This window comes from Anser anser (genome assembly GCF_964211835.1).
Source record: "Anser anser genome assembly, chromosome: 1".
NCBI classification, from domain to species: domain Eukaryota; kingdom Metazoa; phylum Chordata; class Aves; order Anseriformes; family Anatidae; genus Anser; species Anser anser.
The window spans coordinates 1,132,800-1,148,838 of NC_139720.1; the positions used below are offsets into that span (position 1 = coordinate 1,132,800).

The window sequence follows — 16,039 nt, forward strand, 5'->3', positions numbered from 1 at the left end:
CCATTGTGTCCATCACGGTCTTCCAACCCTATGGTGGCCACCGCCGTCTTCCAACACAACCATGGCCATCATGGTCTTCCAACCCAATGGTGCCCATTGTGGTCTTCCAACCCAATGATGGCCAACGTGATCTTCTAACCCAATGGTGGCTAACATGGTCTTCCAACCCTATGGTGTCCCTCATGGTCTTCCAACCCTGTGGCACTCTTCACGTTCTCCCAAACCTACAGTTGCACCCCCCCAGTCTCCCAACCCCTTGGTGACCCCATGATCTCCCAACCCCATGCTGCCCATCACGCTCTCCCAACCCCTCCCACCCCCCTGGGACCATCACTCACCCTCCCCAGCGTCCTTGGTGACAATGGTGAAGGTGCACGGCTTGTTGACCATGCCATGGCTCAGCCCCGGCCCGTAGGCGCTGACGTGCCGCGGGTTGATGGCATCCACGTAGAACTGGAGGGGGCTCCCTGGGGACATGGGGACAGTCAGGGACACGGGGCCACAGCGTCGGGGATCAGGGTTCAGCCCCTTCCCAGTGCTCCCAGTGCTCACCGGGGATGTGGTTGCCGTCGTAGCGGATGTCCATCTCGTGCAGCCCTTTCTCGGTGGGGGCGTAGCGCACCGTCACCGTCCCGTCCTTGTTGTCCGTGATGTTGGGACGCGCCGTCTTCCCCGAGGGCATCCGCACCTCGCCTGGGGACGCCGCGTCACCAGGGTGCCGTGGGGACACTAGCGTCCCACACCGTGCCCCACACCATGCCCCACACCACGCCCCCCTCACCCCATACCTGTGATCTCGCCCTTCTGCACGGTGAAGGGGATGACGAGGTTGAAGGGGCGAAGGCTCTCGGCAGTGGCAGGAGGCTCCGCCGTGGCCTGGCACCATGGGCAGAGCGGTGTCAGTACCACAGCCCCCCGGGGGGGTCTCCCAGTCCCAGGGTGGCCACCACGGCCCCAGCTCTGCCCCACGATGCCCATGACCATCTCCCATCCCCTTGGTGCCCCCTACACTCCCAGCCCTGCCCCATGGTGCTTGTCACGGTCTCCTAGCCCCACGGTGCCCACCACAACCCCACGGTGCCCACCAAGGTCTCCCAACCCCGTGGTTCCCAGTGCGGCCCCAGCTCTACCCCGTGGCTCCCATTGTGATCTCCTGGCCCACCAGTACTCCCTATGGTCCCAGCTCTGCCCCACGGTACTCCCCTTGGTGTCCCAGCCCCACGGTGCCCACCACAACCCCCAGCCCCATGGTGCCCACCATGACCTTCTATCCCATGATGCCCAACGTGGCTTCAGCTCAACCTCATGCCACCTCGACTTCCTGACCCGATGGTACCCACTACGGCCCCAACTCTCTGCCGCATGGCGCTCGTCATCATCTCCCAGCCCTCCAAGGCCCCCAAGTCCAAGTGCCCCCACCACCACCTACCAGGACGTGGAAGGGGCTGTTGGGGACGTGCTCGCCCCCGAAGCGGATGGTGATGACGTATTTGCCAGGCTCGGGGGCGGTGTAGTAGATGTCGAAGGTGCCGTCATGGTTCTCCACCACGTCCACGTCCAGCTCGGCCCCATCGGGCGTCGACACCTTGCAGGTCACCTTGCCCTGCCCGGCCGCCTTGGCGTCCACCGTGATCACCGTCTCCTCCCCGATCTGGATGGTGGGGCCCAGGCAGGCACCTGCGGGGCGGGGCGGGGGGGTGGGATACGGTCACGGGGACCCGGCCCGGCCCCCACCCCCCCAACCCAGACCCTCGCCCCCTGGCCCCCGGCCCCACTTACCCAGTCCGTGGCCCCCAATGGATACTGCAAAGAGAGACGAGGGAAAAGCGGATGAGATGGGGGGGCTGCGGGGGGCTGCGGGGGCCGGGGGGGGCCGGGGGGCCAGCACGTCCTGCTCTGCTCGGGGGGCACCCGTGGACGCCGTGGGGTGGGGGGTGATAGGGGGGCAGCCATGGGGCAGCGTGGGGCAAGGCAAGGAGGGGATGCCGTGGGGAAGCCGTGGGGCAGCGGAGGGAAGCTGTGGGGCGGGGGGGGGATGCTGTGGGTCGGTGTGGGGCAGCGTGGGGAATGGTGTGGGGTGGCACGAGGCGCTGTGGGGCAGCACAGGGAATCTGTGGGGCAGCAGTGGGGCAGTGAGGCGAAACCGTGGGATGGCAGGGGGCAGCATGGGTGTGCCGTGGGGCAGCGTGGGGATGCCGTGGGGCAGCGTGGTTGTGCCGTGGGGCAGCAGAGGGCACAACGGGGCAGCAAGGGGGTGCTGTGGGGGAGCACGGAAAATCCATGGGGCAGCAAGGAGGTGGCGTGGGGCAGCGCAGGGATGCCACGGGGCAGCACAGGGCACAGTGGGGCAGCAAGGGAATGATGTGGGGCAGCATGGAGAATCTGTGGGGCAGCAGGAGGATGCCATGGGGCAACACAGGGATGCTACGGGGCAGCACGGGGCACAATGGGGCGGCAGGGGGATGCCGTGGGGTAGCAGGAGGTAGCATGGGGTGGCACGGGGAAGTCATAGGGCAGCGTGGGGACGCCGTGGGGCAGCGGGGCACGCCGTGGGGCAGGGCCCACCTGTGACGAGGCACTTGCTGGCGTCGCCGGAGGGCACGGCGTGGATGCGGAAGGGCGAGCAGGGGATCTCGTCCCCGCCGTACTTGATGGTGATGGTGTAGCGCCCCGGCAGGTCGGGCACGTAGGACACCGTGTAGGTGCCGTCCCCGTTGTCCCGGATCGCCGCCTTCTTGGGCTGCCCCTCAGGGTCCTGTGGGCACCGTGTGGCTCAGCGCCCCATGGGACGGCCACAGGGAGCCCTATGGGGTTTGGTGCCCCATGGGATGGTCATAGGGGGCCCTATGGGGCTCGGCACCCCATTACATGGGTGCAAGAGTTACATATAGGGCTCAGCGCCCCATTGATGTGTGCTGTGTGACCACGGGGCCTGGCACCCCATTGCAGGGGCGTAAGAGCCTTCTATGGGGCTCAGCCCCCCCCCCAAGGCATGGTACCAGGGCACCCTGTGGGGTTCAGCGCCCCATGGGACGGCCATAGGGAGCCCTATGGGTCTCAGCGCCCCACGGGACGGTACGAGGCACGCGGTGGGGCTCACCAGGATCTGCACGGTCAGCAGCCCCTCGCCGGCGTTGCGCGCGTCGATGGTGAACTCCACGGGCAGGCTGGCGGGGATGCCGCTGGCGCTCAGCCCCGGGCCGCTGGCGCGCACCTTGCTGGCGTCGTGAGCGGGCAGCACCTTGATCTTGAAGGGGCTGCGGGGACACGGGGTCGTTGGGGGGCACGGGGTCAGTGGGGTCAGTATGGGGAACGGGGTCAATGCGTGGCAGGGGGTCAGTGGGGTATGGGGTCAGTATGGGAAACAGGGTTGGTAGGGGACATGGGGTGAGTGCGGGGAACAAGGTTCGGTGGAGGGGACAAGGTTCAGTGGGGCACGGGGCCAACGTGGAGCACAGGGCCAGTGGGGCACGGGCCCAGTGGGGCATGGGGTCACTGTGGAGCACAGGATCAGTGTGGGGCACAGGGATCAATGGGGCACAGGGATCAGTAGGGCATGGGGATCAGTGGGGCTGGGCGCTGCCCCTCACCTGCGCGGCACCTCCTGGTCGGCATACTTGACGGCCACAGTGTAGGGCCCGTCGGTGGCCGGGGTGTAGGTCACCTTATGGGTGCCGTCCCCGTTGTCACGCACCTCCACCGGCTCCGCCAGGCCTGCGGGAGGGAGGATCAGTGGGGCTGGGTCCCTGTGGGGCAGGGTCCCCGTAGGGCAGGGAGACCCATGGACAGAGCATCCTGTGGGGCAGGGAACCCTATGGGGCAGGCAAGGCACACTATGGGGAAGGACATCCTATGGGGCAGGGTGTCTTCTGGAGCAGGGCACACCATGGGGAAGGGCACCCCATGGGGCAGGGCATCCATGGGCACAGCCCCCTATGGAATAGGGCACCCTATGGAGTATGGCACCATGTGGGGCGCATCACTTCTGGACAGGGGACCCCATGGGAGAAGTCACCCCACAGGGCAGGGCACCCCATGGAGCAGGACACCCCACAGGGGAGGGCATGCTGCGGGGCAAGCACCCTATGGGGCAGGGTACCCCATGGATAAGTCACCCCATGGCACAGGACACCCCACGGGAAGGCCACCCCACAGGACACAGCCCCCCAGCCCCACGCACCGGTGGGTCCCAGAAGCGTGACCTCGAGCGGCGCCAGCCCTGCGGCGCTGCAGTCCACGGTGAAGGTCTGGGGCAGGCGGGCGCGGACGCTGGGGCCCAGCCCCGGCCCTGAGCACTTCACCTTGCTGGGGTCCACCACGTCCTGCACCGGCACCCGGAACGGGCTCCCTGTGGCACGGCACGGCGCGGCGTCACCGCCGGCACGGGGACGGCACGGGGACAGGGGGACAACACGGACACAGGGACAGCAAGGGCATGGGGACAGCATGGGGACAACATGGGCATGGGGACAATATGGGGACAGTGTGGAGACAACGTAGGCACAAGGAGAACACGGGCATGGGGACAATGCGGGGACAATGCAGGAACAATGTGGGCATGGGGACAATTTGGGCATAGGGACAACGTGGGGACAAAATGGGCATGGGGACAGTGAGGGGACAGTGTGGAGACAACGTAGGCACAAGGAGAACACGGGCATGGGGACAATGCGGGGACAATGCAGGAACAATGTGGGCATGGGGACAATTTGGGCATAGGGACAACGTGGGGACAAAATGGGCATAGGGGACAAAATGGGCAATGGGGACAGTGAGGGGACAGGGAGACCACGGGCAAGGGGACAGCGTGGGGATGGAGTGGGGGACAACGCGGAGATGGGGTCACCAGGGGCATGGGGACAGCATGGGGATGGGGTCACCGTGGGTGTGGGGACACCACAGGCATGGGGGCAGTGTGACAATGGGGACAACACGGCCATGTGGGGACAGCACGGCCACAGGGACCCCACTGCCCTGGGGGCAGCACAGCAGAAGACCCCGGGGAGCCCCCAGCCCCATCCCCGTCCCCACGCACCAGGGATGGGGTGGCCGCCGAAGGTGATGTTGACGTCATAGTCGCCGGGCGTGAAGGGGATGTACTCCACCGTGCAGCTGCCGTCCTTGTTGTCCTTGCAGGACATCTTCGCCTCCGAAGGGCCCTCAATGGCCAGGCCCAGGCCCCCGGTGCCCGCGCCCCTGGGGACAGCGGCGCCGCTCAGGGATGGGGATGGGTGGGGGCAGGGGGTGGCACCTCCAGGGCAAGGGGATGGAGGTACCCATGGTGGTAGGGTGACGGAGGTGCCACCTCCAGGGCAAGGGGATCGGGGTGCCCATGGTGGTAGGGTGATGGAGGTGCCACCACCATGGCAGGGTGACAGAGGTGCCACCTCCATGGAAGGGTGATGGAGATTCCCATGGTGGCATGGGGCTGGAGGTGTCACCTCCACGACAAAGGAATTGGGGTGCCCATGGTGGCAGGGAAATGGAGGTGCCACCACCACGGCAAGGGGACTGGGGTGCCCATGGTGGCATGGGGCTGGGGGTTCCACCACCATGGCAGGGTGCCGGTGCCGGTGCCCACCTGGTCTCCACGGTGAAGCAGTTGGCCGTGCCCACCAGACCTCCCTCCAGGCCGGGGCCGTGGGCACGCACGCGGGTGGGCTCACAGCCCTCGGCCACGGCCACGCGGAAGGGGCTGAGCGGCACCGCCACGTCCTTGTACGTCACCTCCACGTGGTGCACGCCTGCGGGGGGCAAACGTCACCCCCGGGGCCAGCGGGGGGCTGGGAGGGCCCTAGGGGGTTATGGGGGGGGTCCCTCATTGGGGGGGGCTGGGGGGAGTCCCAGATTGCAGAGGTTTTTTGGGGTCCCATATTGGAGGACTTGGGGGGCCCTAAATAGGGGTTTTGGGGGGCCCTGGCTGGGGTTTTGGGGAGGGGGTCCCTTGTTGGGGGTTTTTTTGGGGGTCCCACATTGGAGGAGTTGGGGGCTCCACTAGGGGATTGGGGGGCCATAAGTAAGGGGATTGGGGGGATCTGGGCAGGGGTGAGGGGTCTCTGGCTGCTTTTTGGGGGAGGATCCCATATGGAGGAGTCTTTGGGGGGTCCCTGGTTGGGTTTTTTAGGGGACCCCTCATTGGAGGAGTTGGGGGGGGGGCAAATAGTGGGGTTGGGGGTCCCTGGGCAAGGTTATGGGGGTCCCTGGTCGTATTATTTTGTCCCCCCCTCAGTGGGACAGTCCATGGTTGGGGTTTTTAGGGGATCCCTCATGGGGGCTTTTGGGGGGGATCATCCCTGGCCCCAGGATGTGTGGGTCTCTAGCTGGGGGTCATGGGGTTCCCAAGTCGGGGGCATTTGGGAGGTTCCCGATTGGGATTTGGGGGTGGAAAGGGGTCCTCTAGTGGGGGCCCTCTAGTGGGGGCTGGGGTCCCAGTGGGGTCTGTGGGGTCCCTCACCATCCTCGTAGGGCGTGTAGTCCACGCGGTAGGTGCCGTCGCCGTGGTCGGTGACATAGGTGTCGGTCTTGGCGCCCGAGGGGTTCAGCACCCGGGCTTTGACGTGGGGCCCCCCGGTCTTGGTGAGCGCCCGCGCGTCCACCGTGAAGTCGGTGCTGACCTCCCGCAGCACCCCTGTGGGGCAGCGTCAGAACGGGGGTGACCCCGAGGGGGGCCATGGGGAGGAGGTGTCAATTGGGGTGCCCATGGGGAGCAGGTGCACAACGGGGTGCCCATGGGGGTGCCCATGGGGAGGAAAGGGCCAATGGGGTGCACAATGGGGAGGAGGCATCCATTCGGGTGCCCATTGGGGTGCCCAAGGGGAGGAGATATCAATTGGGGTGCCCATGGGGAGTGGGTGCACATTGGGGTGCCCATGGGGAAATATTCATTGGGGTGCCCCTTGGGGCGCCAATTGGGGTGCCTGTGGTTGTAGGTGAACATCAGGGTGCCCGTGGGGAGGAGACATCCATGGGGAGGAGAAGCCCAGGGAAAGGAGGTGCCAATGGGGTTGGGGTGCCCATGGGGAAGGAGACACCCATGGGGATGTCCACAAAGATGCCCCATGGGGATGGGATGCCCATGGAGATTCCCATTGGGTAGGAAATGCCCATGGGGAAGGAGGTGCACATGGAGATGCCCAATGGGATGGGACACCCATGGGGATGCCCAGAAAGATGCCGATGGGATGGGATGCCCATGGAGATGCCCATCAGGAAGGAGATGTCCATGGGGATGGGACACCCATGGAGATGCCCATCGGGAAGGGGATGCCCATTGGGAAGAAGACACTCATGGGGACGTCCACAAAGATACTAACGGGATGGGATATCCATGGGGGATGCCCGTGGAGATGCCCATGGGGATGGAATACCCATGGAGATGCCCGTTGGGAAACAAATGCCCATGGGGAAGGAGATGTCCATGGGGACACTCAGGGGAGGAGGCACCCACGGAGTGCTCCGTGCTCACCCCACACCCGGGCCACCCGCACACTGCCCTCACCTCGGGGCTCCACGCCTTTGCCGTAGACCTTGACGCCGCTGGTGTCGATGGCGGGGTCAACGGTGACGCGGATGGGGAACTTGGGCACGGGGTGCCCGCCGTACTTGATGGTGATGGTGTAGGAGCCGGGGCAGGCGGGCGTGTAGGTGATGGCGTAGGTGCCGTCCCGGTTGTTCTGGATCAGCACCTCCGCCTTGACCCCCGAGTCTGAGATGATCTCGATGGTGAGCTCGGCGTCGCCCGCCTTGGAGCAGTCCACCAGGAAGGTGGCCGCCTCGCCGGCCTTGCCACGCTCCAGCCCGGGGCCGCTGGCCGTCACCTTGCTGGGGTCGAAGACGGGCCGGACGTCGGCCTTGAAGGGGCTGCCGGGGATGTGGCGCTCGGCGAAGAGGATGTTGATGGCGTACTCGCCCGGCTCCGTCGGCAGGTAGGACACCGAGCACGAGCCGTCACCGTTGTCCTGGCACTCGATCTTGGCCTCGCACGGGCCCTCCACCGTCAGCCCCAGCCCGCCGGTGCCGGCCCCCTTGGTGTCGATGGTGAAGGGCGCCGGGGTGCCCACCAGGCCGCCCTGCAGACCCGGCCCGTAGGCGCTCACCTGCAGGGGCGTCAGGGGTGTCAGAGAGATCGGGGGGCATCGGATGGGTTGGGGGACGTTGGGGACATGAGAAGGGATGGGGGATGTTGGAGGGGATGGGGGCTTCAGAGGGGTCAGGGGACATCAGAGGGCTCAGGGTATGTCGGGGACGTGAGAAGGGTCGGGGGCATCAGAGGGGACAGGGGGTGTGAGAGGGGACGGGGTCTCCACACCACGCACACCGCCACCCATGCCCCCTCTGGCTGCGCCCAGGTGCACACAAGCAGCACGGAGCGCCACGTGTGCGCAAAGCACGAGTGTCATGGGTGTGCACCGGGACAGCACACCTGCAGGATGCCCTCAGCATGAGCAAGGAGTGTGCAAGGAGCGTGGGTGTGCAGCCCGCAAAGCCATGAGCCAGCTGGGTGGGTATGAGAGTGCGAGCAGGGAGCGTGCACCAAGCGTGTGCAAGGAAGTGCACAACAAGAGCACGTGAGCAAGGGACATGCAACAAATGTGTGCAAGAAAGAAGCGTGCAACAAGCGTGTGCAAGCAGGGAGCACACTGAGTGTGGGCAAGGAAGAAGCGGGTGTGAGCTGGGAGCGTGCAACAAGCATGAGCAAGGAAGGAACGTGCAACAAGGGCACGCAGCAAGAAGAGCATGCGAGGAAGGAGCACACAACAAGGGAACATGAGCAAGGAGCGTGCAACAAGCACGTGCAAGGCAGAAGCGTGCAACCAAGAAGCGTGCAACAAGCACACGAACAAGGAGTGTGCACCACGCACACCACCAGCTCACCTTGGAGGGGTCGGGGGGCAGCACAGCCTCCACCGTGAAGGGACTGCCGGGGACGGGGTGCCCGTCGTAGGTGACGTCCACCTTGTAGGGCCCCTCCTCGGGGGGCACGTACTGCACGCGGTGGGGGCCGCCGGCCGCCCCCGGCTCCACCTTGCAGGGCACGGGGCGGCGCGAGGGCGCCGAGATGCGCACGTCCAGCCGGCCCTGCCCGCCCGCGCCCTGTGTCTCCACCGCGAACGCCTGCTCCTGCCCCACGGCCACCTCTGCAGGGGTGGGGGGAAGGTGTCAATGGGGGGGGGGTCCCAGGGTCCCGGCCCTCCCCAGGGTGCCCCATAGCCGCAGGGGGTCCCCAAGGATGTGCTGGTGCGCCCTCCCCATGAGGAGCCCCAACAGCAAAGGGGTCCCACATCCTACCCTATGGGGCATCCCATAACCAAGGGAGATCCGTGCTCTGGTGCACCCACCCCACGGGGCACCCCATTACCACAGGGGTCCCCAACCCTGCCAGGTTCATCCACTCTATGGGGTGCCCCATAACCAAGGGGGTCCCACATCCTACCAGGGTGCACCCACCCTATGGGGTATCCCATAACCAAGGGGACCCTACACTTTGCTAGGGTGCATGCACCCCACGGGACACCCCATAACCACGGGGTTCCATATTCTACCAGGGTGCACCCACCCCACAGGGCACCCCATAACCACAGGGGTCCCCAACCCTGCCAGGCGCATCCACTCTGTGGGGGGCCCCACATCCTACCAGGGTGCACCCACCATATGGGGTGTGCCATAACCAAGGGGATCCTACACTTCACCAGGGCACACCCACCCCATGGGGCACCCCATAACCATGGGGGTCCCATGCCCTGGTGCACCCACCCCACAGGGCACCCCACACCGTGGGGGTCCCACACCCTCCCCACAATGCCTCCTGTGCCTGATGGTCCCATATACACCACCCGGGTGCCCCCACCCCATGGAGCCCCCTTGCCCCATGGTGCCCCCCACCCCATGGTGCCCCCCCCTCCGCCCCACAGCGCCGCCCCCACTCACTGGTGCTGAGGCCCTGCACCTTGACCTTGCTGAGCTGCAGGGCCGGCGCCACGTTGACGCTGAAGGGGCTCTTGGGGACCGGGTCCCCCCCGTAGGTCACCACCACGGTCATGTTACCCTGCAGGACACGGCACCTCAGGGTGCTGCTGGGGGCCGGAGGGGTCCCTGCACCCACCCGGGGGTACCCAGGGGCTGCTAGGGAAAGGGGAGCACCCAGCATTTTGGGGGCTCCTATGGGTGGGAGCCCGCGAGGACCCCATGGGTGCCCCATTTGTGGGGGTGCCCAGGGGACTGGGGGGTTCTGGGGATGCGAGGGGTGGCCCCTGTGGGGTGGCTGGGAGCAGGGCACAGCTGCCCATAGAGGGGTTCATGGGGTGCTCGTAGGGATTGGGTACCCACAGGGGTGCTCCATGGGGTGCCAGTGTTGGGGTGCCCATGGGGACTGGGTGCCCATGGGAGGGGGGATAGGGGGTGCTTATAGGGATGGGGGGGAGCCATTGGGGTACCCATAGGGATGGAGGAGGGACCATGGGAGTACCCATAAAGGCGGGGTGCCCATGGGGGTGTCCATATGGGATGATCATGGAGATGCCCAGTGGGTGGGGTGCTGCAATGGGTGGCTCAATGGGACGGCCACTATGGGATGGACCCCATGGGACGGCCCCCATGGGATGGCTGCTATGGGATGGCTCCCACGGGTGCCCCCCCTAGCGCACCTGCTGCAGGGCCGTGTACTTGACGGTGTAGGAGTAGTCGTGGTTGTCGATGACCTCGAAGTCGCGCACGGCCGGGCCCTTCCCCGGCCCCGCAAACTGCACGTCCAGCTTGGCCTTGCCCGCGCCCTTCGTGTGCACCGTGAAGTGGGTCGGCTTGCCCACCTCCACACCTGCGTGGCACCGCCAGCACCCATGGGTCCTGCCCCACGGCGCCCAGACCCACAGCACCCTGAGACCCCCAAACCCAGCGCCCCCCAGCCCCCAAACCCCGTCCCCGTCCCCTCACCTGTGCGGCTGAGGCCGGGCCCCTCCGCCTTGACCTTGCTGCTGTCGTGGCACGGGTCCACCTTGATGCGGAACGGGCTGCTGGGGATCTCCTGCGGGGACAGGCTCGGGTCAGGGACACGGCCAGGGACAGGGGACAGGGACATGGAGCATGGCCAGGGATGGGGTGGCACTGCCACAGATGAGGGACACGGTCAGGGTCATGGCAAGGAGAGGGTATGTGGCCCAGGGACACGGCCAGGACAAAGGACACCACCAGGGGACACCACCAGGGACAGGGGACATGGCCAGGGGACATAGAGCACAGTCTGGGACAGGGGCACGGCCAGGGACAGGATGGCACTGCCATGGACAAGGGACACGGCCAGGGTCGTGGCAAGGACAGGGGACGTGGCCCAGGGACACGGCCAGGACCAAGGACGCCGCCAGAGGACACGGCCAGGGACAGGGGACACAGCTGAGTGAAAGGGGACACTGCCAGGGGGTGCTGCCAGGGGACAGACAGCATGGCTGGGGACACGGCCAGGGGACAGGGGACACGGCCAAGGGACGGGGTGGCACAACCCCAAAGCAGCACGGCCAAGGGACGTGGGTGGGTGCGTGCCAGGAGTGACACCGCCAGGGGATGAGTGATACCGCTAGGGGACAAGTGGCACTGCTGGGCACAAGTGGCACCACCAGGGGTGCGAGTGGCACCCCTGGGGACAAGTATCACCACCATGGCACAAGTGGCACTGGTAGGGGACGAGTGGCACTACCATGGCACGAGTGGCACCGCCAGGCACAAGTGGCACCACCATGGCACAAGTGGCACTGCGGGGGACGAGTGGCACCATCAGGAGGATGAGTGGCACCACTGGGGCCAAGTAGCACCACCATGGCACAAGTGGCACTGCTGGGGGTGGCACTACCATGGCACAAGTGGCACTGTGGGGGACAAGTGGCACTGTGGGGGACAAGTGGCACCACTGGAGACAAGTGGCACCATGGGAGTGGCACCACTGTGGCACAAGTGGCACTGCTGGGGACGAGTGGCCCCGTGGGGGTGGCACCACCACGGCACGAGTGTCCCCGTGGGGACGGGCGTCCTGGCGGCGCACCTGGTTGGCGAAGAGCACCATGATGGTGTAGAGCCCGGCGCCGGGCGGCGTGTACTTGACGGTGAAGGTGTCGTTGTCGTTCTTGATGATGTCGAAGTCGATGTCAGCCTCCAGCGGCCCCACCACACCCGGCGCGCACTTGATGCCGATGCTCACGTCCCCTGTGGGCGGGGGGCCATCAGTGCCGCTGGCACCGTGCCACGGGGACAGGGACAAGGGGACAGGGATGGGGACGAGGGGATGGGGACAGGGGGACGGGGACGGGTCCCCACCTTGCCCAGCCTCGCTGCAGTCCACGGTGAAGTAGGTGGGCTCGCCCGCCTTCAGCCCCGTCTTCTCCACGCCCGGGCCGTGCACCCGCACGCGCCCCGGGTGGCTGCCCTCGCCCACGTTCACCTGTGGGGCGCCCGCATCAGTGGGGTGCTGTGGGGTGCATGGACCCCACCGACCACGCATCCCACGGAGCGCAGACCCCTTAGGGTGCGCCCCATCCTCCCGCCTGGCACCCCATGGACCACGCGCCCCATAGACCGGGGTGCACCCCATAGACCTATCCCCATAACCGTGCCCCATACCCGTACCTAGCACCCCCTTGTCACTCACCCCGTTCCTGTCCCCATAACACCCATCCTGTGCTCAGCACCTTCTCCTTGTGCCTGGCACCCCATGTCCCACGTGCCCCATTCCAGCGCCTTGCCTTGCTCCTGGCACCCCACACACCCCATAGCATATACCCACATACCCCTGGCACCCCAATGCTTGTGCCTGACACCCCATATCCCACGCACCCCACACCCCATACCTATAAAAGCACCTTCTCCTTGCTCCTGGCACCCCACACCCCAATGCACCCCATACCCCACGCACCCCACATCTATGCCCAGCACCTTCTCCTTGCTCCTTGCACCCCACATCCCACTACAACCCACACACCCCATAGCTGCACCGGGCACCCCATATCCATTCCAGCACCTTCTCCTTGCTCCTAGCACCCCACACCCCACACCCCCCATACCCCATACACCCCATACCCACACCACCACCTTCCCCTTGCTCCTACCACCCCACACTCCAATGCACCCCACACACCCCATAGCTACGCTGGGCACCCCACGCACCCCATATCCATTCCAGCACCTTCCCCTTGCTCCTGGCACCCCAACGCCCCCCATCACCCCCCACCCCCTTCCCCGTGCCCCCCCCACCCCCCCAGACCCCCACGCACGCGGAAGGGGCTGCGGGGCACGTTGACTCCCCCCCAGGTGACGATGATGGTGTGCTTGATGGCCTTGGTGGGCACGTAGACGCACTGGTAGGTGCCGTCCCCGTTGTCCTTCACCTTGATGTCGATGGGGCACCCCTCGGCATCCTGGGGGGGCAACAGAGGTGAGGGACCCCCGACAGCCCCCTGAGACCCCCTGGGACCCCCCTGGGACCCCCCATCAGGACCCACCTGTGCGTAGAGCCGCAGGTCCCCGCGGCCGGCACCACGCGCGTCGATGGTGAACTCGGCCGGGCGCTGCACGATGACCCCCGAGGGCTCAAGCCCCGGTCCCCACGCCTTCACCTGGGGGGGGACACAGGGACATGGCTTGGGGGAGGGGGCCTGGGGGCGGCCCCCAAACTGGGGAGGTGTCGGGGTGTCCGTGGGGGGGGAGTGGGGGGTGCTGGGGGAAGGGGTGAGGGGCACCCGTGGGTGCTGGGGGTGACTGGGGGGGTGAGGGGGCAGGGTGGGGGACATGTGGGGGACATGGGGGGGGGATGTGGGGTGACCTGGGGGATGGGGGTACATGGGGTGAGAAGGGGGGACATGGGGGGAATATGGGGGGGACAGGTGACAAGTGGTCACATGGGGACACGGGGGGACATGGCGGGGACACGCAGACGTGGGGGGACATGGAGGGACAGGAGGGGGCATGGGGGGGGGCAGAAAGGGGTGGCACTGGGGGGACAGAGAGAAAATGGGGTGGGGCATGGGGGGGACAGACGAAGAGCCAGGGAGGGCACAGGGGTGACGGGAGAGGACACGGGGGACACGGGGATGACATGGAGGTGACATGGGGGGGACATGGAGATGATATGGGAGGGGACATGTCGGGGGGGGGGGACAGGGGGGTACCTTTTCGGGGAAGCAGTCGGGGGGCGCGGGCAGGATGCGGGCGATGAAGGGGCTGTCGCGGATGTCCTCGTCGTCGCACACCACGTGCACGGCGTACTCGCCCGGCTCCGTGGGCCAGTAGCGCACGTCGCAGGAGCCGTCCCCGCGGTCGTCGCACTCGATCTTGGCCTGCGAGGGGCCCTCGATGGAGAAACCTGGGGGGAGGGACACGGGGGGGGGGACACGGGGCGTCATGGGGATGCGGTGGTGGCACCCGGACAGGGCCTCGGCCCCAGACGGTTGTCCCCGGCAAGGTGGTGCTCACCCCGTGGCCATGTCCTCGCCATGGAGCCACCAAACCTGTCCCCATGTCCCCACCGTGGTGCCACCAAACCCATGCCCACGTCCTCACCACGGTGCCACTCCATCCTCTCCCCATAACCCCACCGTGGTGCCACCCACCCAATCCCCAATGTCCCCACCCTGGTGCCACCCCATCCTGTCCCCATGTCCCCACCACAGTGCCACCAAACCCATGCCTGTGTCCCCACCACGGTGCCACCAAACCTCTCCCCACATCCCCACCATGGTGCCACCATCCATGCCCACGTCCCCACCACGGTGCCACCCACCCTATCCCAATGTCCCCACCACGGTGCCACCAGCCATACCCACATCCCCACCGTGGTGCCACCCACCCTATCCCCACGTCCCCACCACGGTGCCACCAAACCTGTCCCCGTGTCTCCACCACGGTGACCCCCTACTGTCCCTGTCCCCCCACCCCCGTCCCCATGCCCCCCCCGCCCCCCACTCACCCAGCGTCCCCACTTCGGTGCCGATGGCCTCCACCACGAAGTCGGCCGACTTCCCCACCACGCCGGTCTCCAGCCCCGGCCCCCAGGCGCGCACCTTCTGCGAGCCGGCCTCAGGGGACACCTGCACCTCGAAGGGGCTGCGGGGACGGGTCAGGGTGAGGCGGGAGGGACACCCCCACGACCCCCCCACCCCCCCAGTGCCACCCCCAAACCCCGCTTACCTGCGGGGGATGGCGCAGCCCCCCCAGGTGATGGCCACCAGGTGGGTGCCAGGCTGCACCGGGCGGTACTCGCAGGCGTAGACCCCGTCCCCAACGTCCCGCACTGACACCGGCAGCTCTGTGCCGTCTGGGGGGGGGACACAACGGGGGGGTCACCTCGGGGTGCCCCCACCCGAGGAACCCCCCCCCCACACACACACAATGGGCTCCCCAATCGTGCGCCCCCACCGTGCGCCCATGGGGCACCCGTGGGGTACCCCAACCGTGCGCCCCCATTCGTGACCCCCCCCCCTACAATGGGCACCCCCAGAACACCCCCACTATTGATTCCAACCCCCCCGAACCCCCTCACTATTGATTTACCCCCCCCCCATGAGCACCCCCACGGTACCCCCATAACAACACCAGGACACCCCCACAGCACCCCATGGGCACCCCTAGCCATGTGCCCCCCGCCCCAAGGAGCACCCCCAGGACACCCCCATGGGACCCCAACATTGCCCCCCCCCATGTACCCCCATCCATGTGCCCCCCCATGGGCAATGGGCACCCCCCCACGGTACCCCCATAGCACCCCCATGGGTACCCCAACCCGCCCCTACCCGTGAGCCCGCCCCCATAATGGGCACCCCCCCAGCACCCCCAGGACCCCCAACCACTGACCCCCCCCCCCAAAAAGGAACCCCCAGGGCCCCCCCCGTCCCTCCCCGCCCCACGGACCCGCGGCTGCGGCTCCCAGCAGGGGGCAGCAGCGGCAGGCGCACGGTGCTGGGCACACGCACCCGTGCACACACCCCCCTTGCACACCCCTTGCACACCCACGTACCCAGCTCAGCGCACATCCTATTGCACACCCCTCGCACCCCCGTGCATG

At 66.9% G+C, this 16,039-nt stretch overlaps 1 protein-coding gene across 5 annotated transcripts in view; it reads right to left on the reverse strand.

The window, feature by feature from the left end:
- FLNC (filamin C) overlaps positions 1–16,039 on the reverse strand; it is a 38,698-nt gene that overhangs the window by 12,945 nt on the left and 9,714 nt on the right. For 3 of the 5 annotated variants that reach the window (XR_014585718.1, XM_083840617.1, XM_083840615.1), the window contains exons 10-33: positions 15,166–15,292; positions 14,945–15,081; positions 14,148–14,341; positions 13,482–13,595; positions 13,254–13,397; positions 12,301–12,424; positions 12,029–12,189; positions 10,930–11,020; positions 10,644–10,813; positions 9,928–10,045; positions 8,875–9,137; positions 7,499–8,096; positions 6,455–6,628; positions 5,582–5,744; positions 5,036–5,196; positions 4,181–4,348; positions 3,591–3,714; positions 3,101–3,257; positions 2,566–2,755; positions 1,780–1,803; positions 1,430–1,677; positions 789–876; positions 553–693; positions 339–467 (exon numbers count right to left, since the gene is read on the reverse strand). Coding sequence is in view for 4 of the 5 variants with exons in the window: in XM_083840617.1 (XP_083696743.1) it covers positions 339–467; positions 553–693; positions 789–876; positions 1,430–1,677; positions 1,780–1,803; positions 2,566–2,755; positions 3,101–3,257; positions 3,591–3,714; positions 4,181–4,348; positions 5,036–5,196; positions 5,582–5,744; positions 6,455–6,628; positions 7,499–8,096; positions 8,875–9,137; positions 9,928–10,045; positions 10,644–10,813; positions 10,930–11,020; positions 12,029–12,189; positions 12,301–12,424; positions 13,254–13,397; positions 13,482–13,595; positions 14,148–14,341; positions 14,945–15,081; positions 15,166–15,292 (4,008 nt within the window). In the remaining variant the exon portion in view is untranslated. The remainder of the gene's footprint in view (positions 1–338; positions 468–552; positions 694–788; positions 877–1,429; positions 1,678–1,779; positions 1,804–2,565; positions 2,756–3,100; positions 3,258–3,590; positions 3,715–4,180; positions 4,349–5,035; positions 5,197–5,581; positions 5,745–6,454; positions 6,629–7,498; positions 8,097–8,874; positions 9,138–9,927; positions 10,046–10,643; positions 10,814–10,929; positions 11,021–12,028; positions 12,190–12,300; positions 12,425–13,253; positions 13,398–13,481; positions 13,596–14,147; positions 14,342–14,944; positions 15,082–15,165; positions 15,293–16,039) is intronic. The other 2 variants (XM_083840618.1, XM_083840616.1) reach the window with 1 other exon arrangement.